Genomic DNA, 18,831 nt, shown 5'->3' on the forward strand with positions numbered 1-18,831 from the left:
TAAAGTTATGAAAAAGATGTGTTATTTGGGATGGAACTCATGAACCATGAGATCATAACCTGAGCTGAAACCGAGTCAGCTGCTTGACTGGCTGAGCCACTCAGGTGCTCCCTATTTATATCTATTTGGTTTACTTGTTCTTAACAATTTTGTTTGTACTACCCACAAAACATGAGATATTAGAGAAAATTGGCCATCAACCCAAGCCTATTATTCTTGATGACAAATTTTGTAAGAGATTAACATGAACTCATCCAACCTTTAGTAAAACTAGGTAGAATAAAAGCATTATATTTAATGCTGATAACACTAAAGACATGCTTATTTTAATCAAACCAACAAACTTAAACTAGCTTTAATACCAAATATTTCCCTAGTTCAGGTGAACCTGAAATTCATTTGGGTTACTGTCTACTATATTAATGAGAACTCAATTTATATAAGAACCTAATTTTCTTTCTTTCTTTTTTTTTTTTTCTTTTTCCTTTTTGAGTTTAAGTAATCTTGAAACAGGCTCCAGGCTCCGAGCTGTCAGTACAGAGCCCGATGCGGGGCTCGAACTCACGGACTGTGAGATCATGACCTGAGCCGAAGTCGGTCTCCCAACCGACTGAGCCACCCAGGCGCCCCAAGAACTGCATTTTTTTTTTTTTTTTTTACTGCATGCTTTTTCAACTGAGCCAGCCAGGTGTGAGAAATAAGCCCACTGACCCAATCAACGGAGGGACACGGAGACTGGGAGCACAGTGAAGTGAGGCTTTAATCAGAGTTCTTGTAAGAGTGGGTGTCTGATGGACAGGCACACTTGGGGCAGTTACAGCAGGTAATTTATCTCCTAGTGTGCAAATCCCTCCCCTGGTTCCTCATTGGCTGAGCTTTACAGAGGTAAGCCCCTCCCCTGATTCCTCCTTGGCTGAGTACTATGGTTACAGCCTTACCCAGAAGTCACCTATGCCCAGGTAAGGCAAAAAATAGTCTGACTGGAATACATGTATATTCCTTGAGACGAGGCAGATACTTCAGTTCTTTGGCACATGGTCATTGCAAAGCCTGCAAAAATAAGCCGGGGAAATGGAGAGGGGAAGAAGAACCAGGAACTGAAGTGTCTAAGGGTTTGGGACTCCACTGCGGTGTGTGTGTGTGGGGGGGGGGGGGTGTTTGTTTATACACATTTCCAATAGATTGTAAACCTATTGTTAACTGGACAACACAGCTTTTATTTGGTATTTCTGAAAATGAATCATCTCACTTCCTGATGTGGGAAACAAAGGCAAAAGGAAATGGCAGATAAAATTAAATTTCCTTATGATCTGCAGCCCATTGACAAATACTTGAGGGAGACAGAGTAAAACATTTCTCCAGGAACTCCCTGCTATCTTCATGCTAATGCTTTGCTAGAGGGAAAAACAACATTAGCTTGACAATAGCTAGATAATAGCATCCTGGGAGTCTTCTTTAGCATATGAAAATCCCATTGGAAACTTCCTCTTAACTCTCCCTCCCCCAATTCCCAAGTATATAACCAATCCCTCCACAGGGTCCTGCCCACGGGTCCTGTCCCCGTTTTTTAAATAAAATCACCTTTGGCACCAAAGACATCTTCAAGAATTCTTGGCCATTGACTCCGGACCCCACGAGCCCCACTATCACCTCAGAACTTCATCACTTCTCACCCCAGATGCCCCAGAACTTAATTTTCTTTAAGCCAATTAAATAGAGGTCTTTTACAAATTAATTTTGGTAATACCATCTGGAGATGGGAAATACCACACATCTACAATACACACACAGGTAGACACACAAATATACAGAAAGATATAAACAGAGACCTTATAACTTCCATTTAAAAATTACTGCCATTGGTAGGGCACCTGGGTGGCAGGGTGGGTTAAGCTGCTGACTTCCTCCCAGGTAATGATCTCGGAGGTTCACAAGTTCCACCCCTGCGTAGGCTCTGCTGACAACTTGGAGCCTGGAGCCTGCTTCAGATTCTGTGTCTCCCTCTCTTTCTGTCCCTTCCCTGCTCACAGTGTCTCTTTCTCTCTCAAAAATAAGTAAGCATTAAAAAAAAAATTACTGGGGCGCCGGAGTGGCTTAGTGGGTTAAGTATCTGACTTGATACTCAGGTCATGATCTCACGGCTTGTGGGTTTGAGCTCCTTGTTCGGCCCTGTGCGGACAACTCAGAGCCTGGAGCCCACTTTGGATTCTGTCTCTCCACCCCTCCTCTGCTCATGCTCTGTCTCTCCTTTTCTCAAAAATAAATAAACATTAAAAACAAATTAAAAAAAAATTACTGCCATTGGGGCACCCGGCTGGCTCAGTTGATAGAGTATGTCTCTTGATCTTGGGGTCATGAGTTCAGGTGCCACGTTTGGGGTAGAGTTTACTTTTAAAAAAATGCTGAGGTGAGCAGAGTAAAAAAAAAAAAATACTGGCATGTATTAGGTATAATAATACAAAACTCACAATTTATAAAAGTTGGATCGAAGTTGTTCTTCTGGTAAATGTAACAAGTTAAGTTTACCTACTCAGGTGACTAGGGCTTTTTCCATTAATATTTGTGGAGAAGATATTGAAGATTTATATTTGTCCAATCAAGTTCCAAATGACCTTTTCTCCTTTTGTTTTATCTTTTGATAAGAATTCCCTGAAGTTTGGGGCACCTGGGTGGCTCAGTCAGTTGAGCATCCGACTTTGGCTCAGGTCATGATCTCACAGCTCGTTGAGGTCGAGTCCAGCATTGGGCTGTATGCTGACAGCTGAGAGCCTGGAGCCTGCTTCGGATTCTGTGTCTCCCTCTCTCTCTGTACCCCTCCTCCACTCATGCTCTGTCTCTCTCTGTCTCAAAAATAAATAAACATTAAAAAAAAAAAAAAGAATTCCCTGAAGTTTGCATATTAGAGAGAGGGTCTGAACACTGTTAGAATATTTACATCTCAAAGGTACAAGAGAAAAAATGCAAGTTCCTACATACCTTTTGAGACAAATAGGAAAGACTTGGGGATTGATAAAAAGGATAGATGGACTTTGAATAACTATTCTGGAAATAGCTGGAGCCATCCAATCTTCTAGCCTGTAAATAGATTTGAAAAGCAAGGACAGCTATTTTTAATTCCTTAAAGAATAGGGTTGCCACTTTAATGATACTAACTGTTGGAAGGGTTTTCTTCCCTCTGGGTACATTTGGTTTAGGGGAGAGGCCTTAAACATTTCCTATCATGGGGCACCTGGATGACTCAGTTGGTTATACATCTGACTCTTTTTTTTTAATTTTTAAAAATCTTTATTTTTGAGAGAGAAGAGAGAGACAGAGTGTGAGCGGGGGGAGGAACAGAGAGAGAAGGGGACACAGAATCTGAAGCAGGCTCCAGGCTCTGAGCTGTCATCACAGAGCCGAACATAGGGCTCAAACTCACAAAACTGATCATGACCTGATCCGAAGTCAGACACTCGACCGACTGAGCCACACAGGTGCCCCAAGCATCTGACTCTTGATTTTGGCTCAGGTCATGATCTTGAGGTTATGATGATGAGGGGCCATAAGGCAAGCTGAGGGCAAAGCACAAGCTGGCACACCCTGTCCAGGGCCCCCCCACTGAGGGATATGTGTGACCTTCCTCAGGCACTCCTGGCTGCCCAAGAACAAAGGAAAGGGGAAAAACAAATGGTTAACTGATAGAGATCATAGTCATGCAAGACATGAATTTCCATCAGTTTACAAATATCTTAGTAAATTATAAGAAAATGGCGATCTTATCATTAGCCTAATCTCCAGAAACCTATAGACTCAGTTTCCTGGAGCCCCTAATATCACCCTCCCCTCCATAGTGATATGGGGAACAAAGGCAAGAAGGAAATGGCAGGTAAAATTAAATTTTCTTATAACCTGCAACCCATTGACAAATACTTGAGGCAAATACAGAGTATAATACTTCTCCAGGGACTCCCTACTGTCATAATGTTAACGCCTTACTAGAGGAAAATACTGTTAGCTTGACAATAGCAAGGCCCAGGTATCTTAGGAGTCCTCTTTAGCATATCAAAGTCTCTCTGGAGGCCTCCCTTGTGTCTTCACCTCCCCTGATTCCATAGTATGTAATGAAGCCACTCTTCACCACGCCAGTGCAGCTCTTTCTGCCCTCAGGTCCTGACCCAGTGCTTTAATAAAATCACCTTTTTGTGCCATAGATGTCTTCAAGAATTCTTTCTTGGCCATCAGTTCCAAACCCCACCATCACCCCAAAACCTCACCAATAGTTTTTGAATCCTTTCAAAAATCTTGTCATGTTTCAGCCAGGACAAATAACAAATATTTCTGATAGTACTATACAATCCCATTATTATTATTTTTTAAGTTTATTTATTTATTTTGAGAGAGACAGAGACAGCGAGTAGGGGAGGGGCAGAGAGAGAGAGAGAATCCCAAGCAGGCTCTGCACTGTCTCATGAAGCCGTGAGATCATGACCTGAGATGAAACTAAGAGCTGGACGTTCAGGACACCTGGGTGGCTCAGTCGGTTGGGCGTCCGACTTCAGCTCAGGTCATGATATCATGGTTCATGTGTTCAAGCCCCTCGTTGGGCTCTGTGCTGACAGCTCAGAGCCTGGAGCCTGCTTCGGATTGTGTGTCTCCCTCTCTCTGCCCCTCCCCTGCTCATGACCTAAGCCGAAGTTGGAAGCCCAACTGACTGTAACTGTCGACCTGTATGACCATCTTGTTTTTCACTTTCAGTATTCAATAAGTTACATGAGATATTCAACATTTTATTATAAAATAGGCTTTTGTTAGATGATTTTTGCCCAACTGTAGACTAATGGAAGTGTTTTTTGTAACCAAATTCAACAGTTTTCTCTTTGGGGTGCATCAAATTGAACACAGCCCACAGAAGTGTTGAAAGTAAAGAATTTTTTATTACTTATTACAAGCAAGGAGACAGAAAGACAACCCTCAAAGCACTGTCTCTGGCGCACCTGGCTGGCTCAGTCAGTAGAGTGTGCAACACTTGATCTTAGGGTTATGAGTTTGAGCCCCACATTGGGTGTAGAGACTTAAAAAAAAAAACACTGGGGTGCCTGGGTGGCTCAGTCAGTTGAGCGTCTGACTTCAGCTCAGGTCATGGTCTCGTGGTTTGTGAGTTCGAGCCCCATGTAGGGCTCTGTGCTAACAAACAGCTCAGAGCCTCAAGGCTGCTTTGGATTCTGTATCTCTGCCCCCCCCCCCCCCCATGCTCTGTCTCTCTGTCTCTCAAAAATAAATGTGAAAAAAAATTTTTTTAAGTTTCACAGGAAAGGCTCAGAGACGTTGAGCGACCTACCTAGGTACCAGCAGCTAGTAGGTGGCACAGGCAGAATTAAACCTGAGCCTGTTTGACTCCACTACAGTGGCCACCTGAATTGGCAGGTTCTCTAGGGACCTGTTCTCTGGTTCTAGGGCTGCTCTCTCTTGTCACCTTCCCACCCCACCCTGCTTTCCACTAGCACAGTGTTTGAAGCTGTGACTGGGTTTGAAGCCCTTTTTCACTCATGCCCGTCCCCTACCTCTAGACCAGAAGCTGGGCACAGCTTCTGCTGCTTCTAGAGGAAGACTGCTCTCTGTGGGTAAGGGCAGGAGGTAGGTCAATAGCCTATCCAGTCCCTGCCTCCACAAGCCTTCCTGGGTTGCAGGAAATGATCCCTTCCTCTGGCCAATTCCACCTCCCGGGAGGAAAATCAGAAGGATAATACATATTAACCTGTAGCTACACAAGTTTATACTTTGTCTTGAACATTTCTCATCCACTAATCCACTTGGTCCTGATACCAGTCCTATGAAGGAGGTAATAAGTAATATCCTTCTTGTTCTACGGGTAAGGAAACTAAGATCCAGAGAAGTTATGTAGGGTCTCCAGGGTCAGAGGAAGAGGTAGACACTAGGCTTGAGCCCAGCATTATAAATCCCCAGGACTAGGCCACTTGCTAATTAGCCACCTTGCTTTCACAGGGCTCAGACTCCAGTGAAGGTTAGATGGATTTTACATTTTCTTCCCTCTTGACTCAGCACAGCCGGAGGAGATGGAAGACTGAGGGAACTCCTGAAAACTTTGGGAGTGGGGAGGGAGGGGTCAGCAGAGGGCCAGATGAGGATCCAGGGATCCTAGGAAGGGTGGGAGGAAGAAATCAGAGAGAAAAGCCAGCTGACTCAGAAATTGTCCCTGGGGCCCATGGAAACTCAAAGCTAAGGTGGAAAGGTTTCTGCCTGCACAGGACCTTGGAGAGAAAGGTAATTTACAGGCATTTCCTAGGCAACTCAGGAGGACAGCTTCCCTCCTCCCCAGGGCAGAGGAGGCCTGTCCAGTTGCCCCGGTAGTGGCCACATTGTGAGGTGGTTCTGGTTACAGGCAGTGGGGTGGGAGAGGAAACACAGGTGATGGGAGCAGTGGTAGCAACCTGGGCTCTGCCTGCCCCCACCCCCTTCTGCTGCCCCCACCATCATGGGCAGCGCTTACCATTGGGAGGCCCGTCGCAGGCAGATGGCTTTGGACAGGAGGAGGTGGGTGATGGCCCAGCAGCAGCAGCAGCAGCAGCAGCAGCAGCAGCAGCAGCAGCAGAAAGAGCAAGAGCAGGTGCATGAGAGGGGCCAGTTTCATCAGGGCTTCCTGGGGCAGGAAGGGAATGGGAAGGGAAGACAGATCCCTAGGAAGGTATTTGGTCAATGTTTTGCTGGGGTTAGGAGGAAAGTAAGGTCCTTTGATGTTCTCAGGGATGCAATGTGTGTGTGTGTGTGTGCGCTCGCGCGCATGTGTGTGTATTAGGGTAACTCAGCTTTGCTGTTGTACTAGGCTGAGGGCTAGTGGGGGATCCAGGGAGGGTCAGGTCTGAGAGATTTTATTTTTAAAAATTTTTATTTATTGGGGCACCTGGGTGGCTCAGTCGGTTAAGCATCAGACTTTGGCTCAGGTCATGATCTTGCAGTTCGTGAGTTTGAGCCCCGTGTTAGGCTCTGTGCTGACAGCTCAGAGCCTGGATCCTGCTTGGGATTCTATGTCTCCCTCTCTTTGTCCTTCCCCTGCTTGCACTCTCTGTCTCTCTCAAAAATAGACATTAAAAAAAAAACAACTTTTTTAATGTTTATTTTTTTAAAGTTAGAGAGAGAGAGAGAGAGAGAGACAGAGAGAGAGAGAGAGAATGTGCCCATGTACACAACAGGGGAATGGCAGAGAGTGAGGGAGAGAGAGAATCCCAAGCAGGCTCAGCTCGCTCGGTCAGTGCAGAGTCTGACACAGGGCTAGACCTCAAGAACCATGAGATCATGACCTGAGCTGATATCAAGAGTTGGAGACTTAACTGAGCCACTCAGGTGCCCCAGACCTGACTGTGCTGTCCAATAGGGTGGCCACTAGCCTGTGTGCTGTTGAGTCCTTTAAATGTGGCTAGTGAGACTGAGGAACTAAATTTTAAATGTTATATACATTTAATTAATTTAAAAATAAATTTAAAAATACTCTTTTTATATATTGGAAAGCTTTTAAGTATGTTTAAAACAACTTGGATACGTAAATCTTTTTTTTTAGAGATCCTATTGAAGTGTTTTGTTTTTTTTTTTTTTCTTTTAATGTTTATTTGAGAGAGGGAGCATGAGTGGGAGAACATGATCGGGGAAGGGACAGAAAGAGAGGAAGAGAATCCCAAGGAGGCTCAGCACTGTCAGCATGGAGCCTGACTCGGGGGCTGGATCTTACCAACCTTGAGATTATGACCTGAGCCAAAATCAAGAGTCTGATACTTAACTGATTGAGCCACCCAGGTGCCCCTGTTGTTGTTGTTGTTGTTTTTAATGCTTTATTTTATTTTTATTTATTTTGGGTTGGGGGAGAGAGGCAGAGGAGGGAGACAGAATATGAAGGAGACTCTGCACCGTCAGCACAGAGCCTGTCATGGGGCTGAAACTCACAACCCATGAGATCATGACCTGAGCTGAAGTGGGTTGCTTAACTGACTGACCCACTGAGCCAGCCACCTAGGCGTTCCGATAATTTTTTTTTTTTAAGAACTTTATTATTTTTATAATGTTTACTTAGAGAGAGAGAGTGTGGACACATGTGAGTAAGAGCAGGGGAGGAGCAGAGAGAGGAGGAGACAGAGATTCCCAATCAGGCTTTATGCTGCCAGCAGAGAGCCCCATGCAGGGCTGGAACTCAGGAACCATGAGATCATGACCTGAGTTGAAGTCAGACACTTAATGGACTGAGCCATCCAGGTGCCCCATAAATCTTTTTCAACTATACATTTTATGAAATCTAAATATAAAGCAATTAGTTTCGATCAAACTCTAGTGTCTGAATTAAGAGGTACTATTACATATAAAATACATGGTGGGTTTTGCAGACTTAGTACAGAAACAAAGAATATAAGCAATCTCATTAATATTAATATTTTCATGCTGATTACATGTTTTGGACGTACTGGGTTAACCAAAATATATTAAAATTAGCATCACCTATTTCTTACTTTTTTATGTGGTTACTAGAAGAGTTTAAATTACTTGTGGCATGCATTATATTTCAATTGGACAGTGCTGTTTCAAAGTGTTTGCAAGAAAGTATCCTTTGTTCTCCTGCACTGAAAACTGTTCTCAGTGCATAGCTCCGGAGCTGGGAGGTGGGTGCTGAGAGGCTGCTGTTTCCTGGGCCAGCGCTGTGCCAGGGGACACAGTCACCAAAGAAATAGTTCTCGGTGTTGTGGTGGGTGAAGGGAGATAGACTAGCTTCCCACTCCCTGGAATAGAGACCTTCCTGCCACATCTGTTTCTCCTTTCCTCCATTGCCTGGCTCTCCGCGGTGTCTCTGGCAGATGGGTGATGAATGAATGAGGAGGGAGGAGGATGCCACTAGCTGGGGGGGGTGGGGGGGGGTGGTTCTTGCCAGGAACTGAAGGAACTCCAACAGGAGGAACGCCAGTCTGAGGAAAAAACCCAGCCACCTGTGGAGTCTCAGCAAGAGCAGCAGTGGCCATTGGGGCCTCCACCAGCGCAGCCACAGCCGCAGGGGACCCCAGTCGGAGCACAGCTGCCCCGGCAGCCACAGCTCGCAGAACAGTCCCAGATCCTGCCTCCGCCGCCGCCGCCACAGCCACCACCGTCGCCAAGGCCACAGAATGCCCAAGACTCTCTCACTCAGTGCACCTCCGCGCACATTCCGCAGGATTCCCAAAGGCCAGGTCCCCAGCTTAGCTCAGTGGGAGCCCATCAATTGTCAGGGCAATCCAACTTTAACAAATTCCTTCAAAACCCTGGTGAGATGCCTGGGAAGGGAGGTGGTGAGGAGAGAGTGCCCTATAGTCCAGAATCCACATCTGTCCTCCACTGTGTCAGACTCTCCCCAGTACCTTTGGCCTTTACTTGAGGATCTCTTCCTGTGGGTACCGTTGCATCACTCTGGGGCTGCGAAGGAGGCTGCTGTCTTTTGCAGAGGGTGGTTGAGAAGTTGGACCCCTCCTCCAGGGTGAGGGTGGTCAGAGGGTGGGATCTGAGTTGTAGGCTTAACAGCAGTATAGTGTGCCCTGAGAGGGCTGGAACAGGGAATCCCAGCACAGCCTCCCAGTTGGGAATTTTCTGGGTGGGCTCAGTGGGTGCCTTGCCCTAGGTAAGGGCTGCCACCTGCCCCCACCCCACCCCCGCCAGACACATAGTAAAGGGCCCAGCTCTGCCATGATCCATTTGCAGAAACTGTCAGATGAGTAACTTGTGCTTTGTTTCATCATTAGGTTTCAGGAAATCATTCCAATCTAATCCAGATAAATATACTGAGCACTCACGATTCACGGTGAGACAGTGTGAAAGACAGGTAGACTCTGGCTGTGTGTCTGAGAGTGTGTATGTGTGTAAGTGTGGATGGAATCCTAGAGAAGCTTCCTTGGTGGAAGGGGCTGCAATTATTTATATTTTATAAAGTCAATTATATAAAGTCTTGATATGCAATTATATAGTCACTTCTGGATGGTCCATTCCTCCATTTGTTGCCTTCACAAAAATGTCCAAGGAAGGCCTGTTGCTCAACACTAAACATAAATGGAGGGATTGACAATCTATTGTTTTAAGTGCTGATCCGGGCAGAGGCAGCTGGAGCAGGAGGAAGGCAAGACATGAAGCCAGAGGCTGGGAGTCTCAGGATCGCCAGTCCCTCATCGGCCCCATCCAGAAAATGAGAATGATAATACCACTTCCTTAATAGAGGCATCAGGACCACTGAATGTGGCAATTAAAAGAGAAGGCATCAAAAGCGTTTACTTTAGAACCTGGCTCAGTGCAGGCCTTCAAACCCAGGGCGGTCACTCTTGATGAGGACACAAAACAGTACAGGCTTTGGAAAGTGAGTTTCTGACACAGGTGCAAAGGATGAGAGACCCTGATGCTCTAGCCCTTTTAGGATGAGGACTGGGCTGCTCCATTTTACTTTGAATCCTCTGGCCTCAAAGGGCTTGATACAATGTTCAGGAATCAGCAGGCCCAGAAACTGTTAACTAACTTGCTTTGCCTCCTGTCTCTCCCTCTTCCCAGTCAACGAATTACACACAGCAATGGTGATCCAGAGATAGACCCCCACCCCTACCGGCCATCAGCAAAAAAATAACCCAGATGAGGAGCCCCACACTTTTTCATCCCTGGCAGCATCTCCACTCCGAAGGCTCCTCCTGATCCACTCTAGAAGAGGAGGCTAGCTGGGAATAAAATGTGATGGCCTCCTGAAAAGAATCAAGAGATTGGTCAGCTCTGTGAGACTGGGATGAAGGGACAGGGGCATGAGGACCCATGAAGGGGACGGACTGGGTGGGAGAAGAAAGGCGGCAATTCCATGCTTCTGTAGGCAAAGCCATTGGGGGAACTTGGTCTTGGCCCTCTCAAGTCTATATAGCTCCACTGCTAACCCTTGTTTAGCAAGGATAGGTCTTTGGGGGGGCTTTAGGTTTAGGATGCTAGCGGGAGCCATCACCCCTACCCCCTGGCCAATGCTTACTGAGATACGGCTGGGGAAGGAGGGGTTGCATCACACCACAGCAAGCCTGGGGCAGCATTAGAGGTGTCAGGAAGGGCCCCCCCAGTGCTGGGCCCTTAGTGGGCACTGAGTGGTTGCATGATGGGAGGCAGGGGTGGAAAAGAGCTCAGAGTAAGGGGGGCTGTAGCCTCAAGCACAGGACACCTGACCTTGGGAAGGGGAGGCGGGACTCACCCACAAAACCCCATAGGCCTCTTCCTTCCGTGTGTGGCAGAGGCAGTCAAAAGGCTCTGAAGACCTCAGGCAGCCCTCTTACCACTTCCTGAAGCTGGCACCCGGGACCCCCTAGGCTGCCCCCTTTTCCGCCTTGGACTGGTGAGGGGATGCCTGGAGCCCTTCACTGTAGCCCACACAGCATCGCCTGTGGGTCAGGCTGAAGGAGCCCCTCAGTGCAGTGTTTCCTGAGTGGGGGCAGCTGGGGAGGGGGGAAGGGGACACAGAACAGGAATATTAAAGTAGGGAGGGAGTTGGGGCGCCTGGGTGGCTCAGTCGGTTGAGCGACTGACTTCAGCTCAGGTCATGATCCCACGGTTTGTGAGTTTGAGCCCCGCATCGGGCTCTGTGCTAACAGCTCACAGCCTGGAGCCTGCTTCAGATTCTGTGTCTCACGCTCTCTTTGCCCCTCCCCCACGCATGCTCTGTCTCAGAAATAAACATAGAAAAAAAAAATTTAAAGTAGGGAGGGAGCTTAATAGACAAACAATGAGAGAAAGGCAGAGAGCGAGCTCCTGGGAGCAATCTCTCAGAAGCCAGAAAAGCCGTACATGTTATCAGAGGAGCTCAGGGCCTGGGGAAGAGAGCTCGACGCCCACCCGGACACTAAGAAACAGGCTGGGAGTGTACACCAGTTCCCTGCCCACTTACAGGAGACTTTTTAACACTGTCAAGTACAGTTTATTGAATACAATATAAACTCTACACATTCGGCAACGTACATACAGCAGAAGCTCTGGCCTGGCCTTTCTGGACTTCTGTGCTCCTGCTGGCACCTTCTTGACTCCCCCCCCCCCCCCAGCCAACTAGCCAGGTGCTGTGACACTTCCCCCTCTCCAGCCATCCAGCTTCACATTCACTTTCCCCAGCACCTAAATTCATCTCCCTGAGGAAAACCACAGCCGCCTTTAGGGAGCAATTACCATTCTGGCTCAGCTACAAAACAAACCGCCTCCACCTGGAGCCCAGTGGGAAATTGGGTTATCTGGGACTTAGCTTCATCTGAGCGACAGCAAAGAGGAGAGGTCAAGACCAGTCCCTACTGGTATCCAGCTCCATACTGTCAATTCCTGAAGGAAAGCAGAGGACTCTGGGTGCGCAGGACGGGACCTGGTACTAAGCCAGGGATGCTGCAGAGCCCAGCAGCTTGCGGAATCTTGAGAATCGCGACAGCTTCACCTCTGCAGGCTTTCATGGGATAGCAGCTGGGACCACCATTTGACCTACCTGTGTCCCCACATGGACTCAGGATTGTTGCCTCACCACCAGCCAGAAGCTTTCCTTCAATAAACAACTTATCAGATGATTCTGGTTTCATCTCCATTTTTCTTAGGCAGAGGGGGTGCCTCCCTCTCCTCCCCTACTACTTTGGCTCCGGCTGTGGCGAGAATAATAAAACTATTTTGTGGCAGGAAGAGCTTTAGCCAGAGAACGGCTCTGTCTTCCTAGGAACAGGAACAGTCTTTAACCAGGGAGGATGCAGGGTCAAAGGGCCTTAGCCAATCTTGCTGTGAGGGGACAAGTTACCAGGAGAGAAGCAGACCATCACCATCACTTTGTCACATGACCAAAGCAGGGAGGCATGAGACAGCACGGATGTCCCTCAAGTCCCAATCCCATCCCTGGGTGGAGAACTTGAAAAAAGATCCATGTTTTAAGACCCAGATAAAATTAAAGCTTTCCTCATTCAGGCAGGAGGAAGGCCAGCTCTAGAGAAGTTAGGCAACCAAGGTGCTCAGCACCGAAAGGGCAGGTGCCACTCCAGGGACGCTACAGCAGCTCTGAAGAACATCAGGTCAGACTTTCCTCAAGACAGACCAAGGGGAAAACCCCTAGAAGAACCAAACTTCTTTTTTTGTGGACATCAGGGGATGCGTGTGCGCACGTCTGTAAAGTTAACTTCCACAGAGAGCTTCCTGTGCTGAGGGGGTATGTGTGGCGGGGGAGGTATAATAAAGCGGGGCTTTTCCTTTGGCAAAGTCACTTAGGCACTGGGAGATCCAGCCCAGGCTGGCGGCGGCCTGGAGTTTGGGGGCAGCAGACAGGTCACGTCGGGTGAGGGACCAGCAAGTGGGGCACCGACGCGTTTCCCCGGCAGTCCACATATTCATAGCTCTGGAAGACTAGCTGCTCTGAATGGCTCAGGCAGGAGCAGGTCAGGGTGCCCCTAGAGAGGAAGTAGGCTTTGTGGCTGTGTCTGGGAGGAAGAAAGCTCTGGACCTGCTCTGCCGTCTCGGGAGGTGAGGATCCCTCAGACACCCCACCCTCTTCCTTCTGTTCCCCACTCTGCCAAGGCGCCTGGGATAGTTGTCCCACCTGTAGTCCAGATAGCCCTGTGGCTTCACATCAATGGCTTATAAGCAAGGTGGGATATAGGGAAGGGGCTATTCCCATGAGCCAACAAAGATCCAGGGAGTTAGCTTTGGATGACTCGTCCCACAAGGTGGAGCAGAGGGGAGACTGGGGTCGGAAGTAGGAGAGGGGACACCAGGGCTCCAAGCCCTACTTACTGGATGTGCAAAAGTACATGGTGGACTTTGATTTCCATCCAGGAACAGATTTTGCTGAGAGAGAAAGAACAAGGGACATTTCACACTGAGCAGCCTGTCGGCTCAGAGGAGACCTGCAGGTCCCAGTATCCTTGCCTCCTGGGCTCTTTTCCATCAGGGGTCCCAAATGCCACTCCCACTCTTTCTCCCTCCCTCAGCCTAAGGTGAGAATGTCACCCTTGCTGCAATATCATTCCCCCAGGCCCCACAGGCCTGGCCCAGGTATGTGCTAGCCCCTCCACCAACAGAAAACAAGGACATTCATCTTCCTCAGCGATTCAGGCGGAAAAACTCAAGGTCACATATTGTAAGAATTAACCAAATTCTGGCCTGTTTTCATTCCAACCTAGGTCTAAACAGGCAGAGGCTGGGGACCCTGAGCCCCCTCACATTGCAGTCTTGGTCATGAGAGTGAAGGCCAAGTGCTGGCTGCAGGGTTTGCTAAGCCATCAGGAAATCTGGTAGGGATGAAAACCGGGTTTCCAACCAGGAAAGAGGCTAAGGGAGAAGAGATCAAGGGATACTTACTAGGTGTTTTCATCCCCTATCTTGTTGGCCACTGCATAAAACATCTGTCAACCAAATGGGCATAGGGTAAGCCCCAATCCCAGCTGCCCCTTCCCACCACCAGTGTCCATACACCTGTGGGCAGGGCTGTCCAAGGGGAGGGAGTCACCTGTTCACTGGCCAAAGGGCCGATGTGTAGGAGGAGGCTGTTGGAGACCTGCCCCACCACGAGGGACAGGTGCAGAACCTCGATGGTCAGCTGGGTCACGGTGATGGGGTAGTAGTTACTATTGGAGATGTTTAAGATATTCTGAGGAGAAAGAGAAGGAAAAGGGAAGTGAGAGGGAGACCATCCTTAGAAAGGAGATGTCAAATAGCTTCCAAAACCACCAGGCCTGGCTGAGCTTCACTCCCACCACATGCCAGGAGCCCCTTGGAAGAGCTCTTACTGGCAAAGGGTCACTGGAAGACATTAAGCTGGCACAGGATCTAGTCTCACCCTGCGAGGCTTTTCTCTTCAGTTTTGCCGCCCCCCCCCCCCCCCCCCCCCCCCCGGGAGTCTCAGGTATGCCCCCTGACTGCACCCTGTGTTTTTTTCCTCTGGTCCCGATTCTGACCCCTCACTGTGTACAGTCCCAATCCTACACAATCTGTTATGGGGCTCATGGTTGCCCCTGCTTCTCCCCAGCCCTCCACACCCCCTGGGTGCCATAAAATTCCTGGCAACCTGTGCCCAAGATTGTAACCCCAGATAAGGGCTATAGAGAAGAGCTGCTGGCAAGGCGGGGTTGAGCCCAGGGGTGCAGGCATCCACCCACCCACCGTTATGTTGAGGTTGATATCAGTCACATCAAAGGCCACTGTGGAGGAGTTGAGGCCTGCAGGCTGCACGGAGATGGGCCGGGGAAACAGGAAAAAGATGATGAGGGAGGAAGTCACAAGGCAGGTGAGCACTGCCAGGAACACGAAGAGCTTCCTGTGGGAAGGCAGGATCCGGGAAAGAGGAGTGGAGTGGTCTGAACACCAAGGAAACTTGAGCAGGGAGCTGTTCAGACACTCCTCTCCATATACAAGGCTCTCCCCTGCACTAGCCCCCTCATAACCGTAAATTTACCCCCCACCCAGATGTGGAGGACCAGCCCAGGTTTGGATGTGCCCCAAAGTGAGTCAGAGCACAGGATTGGGAGGCAAGTGACCTGACTTCCATTCCCAGCTCTCTGTACCCACTGGCCCAGTAACTCTAAGCAAGCTACTTAACCTCCCGAAGCCTCAGTTTCCTTGTCTGTAAAATGGAGAGAAGTGTACCTACCTCACAGAATTTGTTAATGCAAGGTCCTGACACTTAACAAAACTCAACAAATGCTAGCTATCATCACTGGAAGAAACATCCACATGGATGTGAATCTCAATATGAAAATTCAGAACAGGATATCATCTGTCCATCTGATTCAAAACTGAGATATGCATTAAAGAGACAGCACCTTATTAGTGTCTTATGAGGGGCACTGCTAGATTCAGATTCTGGTACAGTGGTTGGGGAGGGCAGGGTGGTGGCTCCCAGACTGAAGCTGAGGAACTTGGGAAGAGGTTGCAGGGACTCCTGCCAAATAGACCCAGATGACAAACAGGGTTATAACACCCCCAGTGAAACTCAGGGCTGCCTCTGAGGTTCTGAAGCATCTCAGAACAGGGAGCAGCTAGTTTTCCATCTCAGCCAGGAAGAGACCAAGCAGCTCTGAACTGCCACAGCAAGGGAGGTTCTTAGGAAAAATAATTTCCCCAAATTGCAGCCAGGGCCACTCCTTTCAGGGCCACCCTCAGGTGGCATCTGCTATGCCCGTCTTCTTAAACCAGGAAAATCTCTGGAAATGCAGCTAGTACGTATGAACCCAGTGAGGCTTTCTTGGGGAGAACCAACGGAGAAAAATCGCAGGGGGAGACACAATGGAGGAGACAAAGAGAACAGCCCCCAGGGGTGACGTCCTGTGGAACTGAGGGGAGAAGAGGGGCTTACGTGTGCCTGGGCTTCAGCCTCTGGTCCCCATAGGGGATGAGCGCCACTAGCTGCTTCTCTAGCTCTGTAGAGAGAAAGAAGAGAGAGGGCCAGGAAGTATTCATGACAAATGTTTCCTGTGCTTGCCTCCCGGATGCACCCCTACACCCCACAGAGTAGGGTCAGAAGCATGCCACCTCTGCCCCACAGAACTGGGAACACAGGGCAGGGAGGGTAGCTCAGAATAGAAGCGAGCTTTTCATTAGCAGGTGTGAATTTCTGTAAGACATCAGCAAATGAGAAAAGCCTAGCTTCTTTGGAGAGGTCATTTGTTAACTTCCTGAATCCTAAGGCACAGTGTTGCTCAGGGAGTGGGGAGGCCAGAGACCCCTGGGCTGGGGAGAACAACCAGGTCAGGAGGGGTGGGGGGTGTCTCTGCAGTGAGCCCAGGGAGAGTTAGCTCCTTGTTGGCCCAGCTGCAACTGGGGGACCAAGAGCTGGGAGACCCAACCCCATTCAAGGAGGCTCAGGGGGGCCTGCCCAGCTGGCTGCTAAGAGCTTTTTTTCTGGATTCCAGGCGATTTCCAAAGCCTCGGGCCACTCACCTCTTGGGATCTCCCCACTGCCCTGGCAGGTGGGACAAGTCACAAAGCTGGCACCAGCAGTTCCTTCACGAGGCATGCAGGAACAGAAAGACTTGCTGCTTCGGATGCTGGAGTAGCAGGCAGCTTTGTTGCCAATGGCTGGGCTGGGGGGCAGGATCGATTTGTTCTCATCCTCCCGAGAACCCAACTGGGAGAATGTCTCACCCATCATTCAGGGGGAGTTTTCACTAATAAGAAAAGAACAGAATTCACTGCTAAACTTGTTAGCACGGACACTGGATGTAACTCTGGTTTTGGGTTCTCAGGATTGGCAAGGACTGCCATCACAATGTCAGCAAGCTCCAGCCCAAGGAAACTAGGAGATGGAAAACTGAGCAGTTACATGGGACTCTCCCATCAGAAATCGCAGTGTGTTTCCTTTCATTACTGCAGGGGAGCTCAATCTACCTGCAAGAGGGACGAGAAAAGCAGAAGTTATTTCACTAGAAGAGATTTCCAGAAGTGAATGGCAGAGCACTTATTGTTTTTCTGGGAAAGTTGCTGAGCTGTCATTCTCTTCAAGAGAAGGAAGTGGACAGGGCTGGGGGTGGGGGTGTGGTGGAGGGAGGCAGCAGTCCAGAGTCCCTTCACCCTCTGCAACAAGAGGACTCTCAAGAGTTGTCTAGAACACCCGGGAAGAAATGCCTGAGATCTCCCAGCCTGGGCGTGGAAGGAAAGCTTCCATTCCTGAGCCGTGGCAGGTGCTGGCTTAATAGGAAGGCAGGGATTCTTTGAAATAAGAGAAAGAAGGTTAGACTGGTCACAGGTGCGGCTAAGAACCTTAAAATAGCCTGGAAGGGAACAGAAACCTCTTCCTCACTGCTTTCTGTGAGATAGGAAAGAATGTCAGGGGAAGAGTGGGAGCACTGGTCAGGGCTGATAGTGAAGGATACTTCACTAAGGAATGGTACAGGCTAACAATCCAGATTCTTCTCCAAAGGCTCAGGAGTGGTGTCAGAATGAGTGGGCAAGGTGAGCTGCGTACAGACCTTACTGGGCTAAAAATCAAAGAGAGCCTCACCTGGTTCAGGTCTGGGATCCAGGGCTCCTGTCAGCCAAGAGTGAGATTTCTGGAATGGTCTTTGGAGAGAAGGGCTTGTAGGGTAGGGTGACCAGAGAGGCCACGGCTGGGTCTGGCCAGGCTAGTGGCCCCCTTCAGCAGAGGCCTGGGGGAGCGAACAGGCCACGTTGGAGGGAGGACGGAGCAGCGACACCGGCCTCCTCAGAGGGCTAAGCCGCTTCCTGCCCTATTCCGGGGCTCAGCCAGGGGCCCGAGCTGGGGAGCGCAGAAGCTGGGACTTCATTGAAGGAGAATTTCAAGTCCCGCCAGACACCGAGGCCGTTAGTCGAGCCTGTTACCCGCGAGTGCCTGCGTGAGGCTAGGAGACACACAAGGTTCCTCGACCCTTGCCTCCCAAAGGGATAGAAAAGAAGGAGGGTCTAGGAGCGCCTTACCCCACCCCCGGACGTCAGCAACCGATGCAAGCAGAATCGAAAGTGCGGGAGCCCAGGGGCTAACCCCAGGCTTTGACTCCGTGCTTGGGGAGGCTCCGCCCCAGCTCCTCCAGGCCCGCCCCACCCCGCAGGGGCCCGCCCCCTCCCTACTCAGCTGCCAGAGAGGCGCTCAGCTCTTCAAAGATCGCCACGCATCTCGGACGCTGCTTTCGCAAGTACCAGTCAGTCCAGGTAGGCCTTTCAAAGAACGTTTATTCCACCATTTTTTAAGCGGTTATGTACAACTGGACGGACGACTGGACTCCAAGGTCCTCCTGCACCCCTACAGTATGACTCAGGAGGTCAGAACAGGTCTCGCCCGATATCAACCCAATTAATTACACGCACCCTGCAGCTCAGCCTCTACCCAGAAGCCCGGATAAAAACGTTTTAAATAAT

General features: G+C 49.3%; 1 protein-coding gene and 1 long non-coding RNA gene across 3 annotated transcripts; one reads left to right on the plus strand and one right to left on the minus strand.

Moving 5' to 3' along the window:
* Positions 1–8,863: 8,863 nt before the first annotated feature.
* LOC109258514 (uncharacterized) lies at positions 8,864–10,735 on the plus strand. The gene is made up of 3 exons (XR_008418786.1): positions 8,864–9,272; positions 9,744–9,802; positions 10,537–10,735. It is a non-coding gene; the product is annotated as an uncharacterized LOC109258514 (long non-coding RNA).
* Positions 10,234–18,503, minus strand: TMEM106A (transmembrane protein 106A). Of its 2 annotated transcripts, none has more exons than XM_019435347.2 (8): positions 17,960–18,503; positions 16,900–17,126; positions 16,316–16,379; positions 15,124–15,277; positions 14,471–14,611; positions 14,323–14,366; positions 13,756–13,809; positions 10,234–10,721 (listed from the first exon to the last, which is right to left on the minus strand). In XM_019435347.2, the coding sequence occupies exons 2-8, from the start codon at positions 17,108–17,110 to the stop codon at positions 10,694–10,696; spliced, it is 696 nt and encodes a 231-aa protein (XP_019290892.2). In that variant the 5' UTR covers positions 17,111–17,126; positions 17,960–18,503; the 3' UTR covers positions 10,234–10,693. The 2 variants fall into 2 exon arrangements, with proteins under 2 accessions (XP_019290892.2, XP_019290891.2); XM_019435346.2 differs by lacking the exon at positions 10,234–10,721 and adding an exon at positions 11,904–13,412.
* Positions 18,504–18,831: the final 328 nt, after the last annotated feature.

This window comes from Panthera pardus, unplaced genomic scaffold (genome assembly GCF_024362965.1).
Source record: "Panthera pardus isolate Hobbes unplaced genomic scaffold, ASM2436296v1 HiC_scaffold_3, whole genome shotgun sequence".
NCBI lineage: Eukaryota > Metazoa > Chordata > Mammalia > Carnivora > Felidae > Panthera > Panthera pardus.

Coding starts and splice junctions, on each gene's coding strand:
- TMEM106A (XM_019435346.2), bottom strand. CDS start 17,110: ATGATGGGTGAGACATTCTCCCAGTTGGGTTCTCGGGAGGATGAGAAC. Junction 15,278..16,315: donor AGGCTGAAGCCCAGGCACAC/GTAAGCCCCTCT, acceptor GCCTTCCCACAG/GAAGCTCTTCGTGTTCCTGG. Junction 13,810..14,322: donor ATAGGGGATGAAAACACCTA/GTAAGTATCCCT, acceptor TTTCTCTCTCAG/CAAAATCTGTTCCTGGATGG.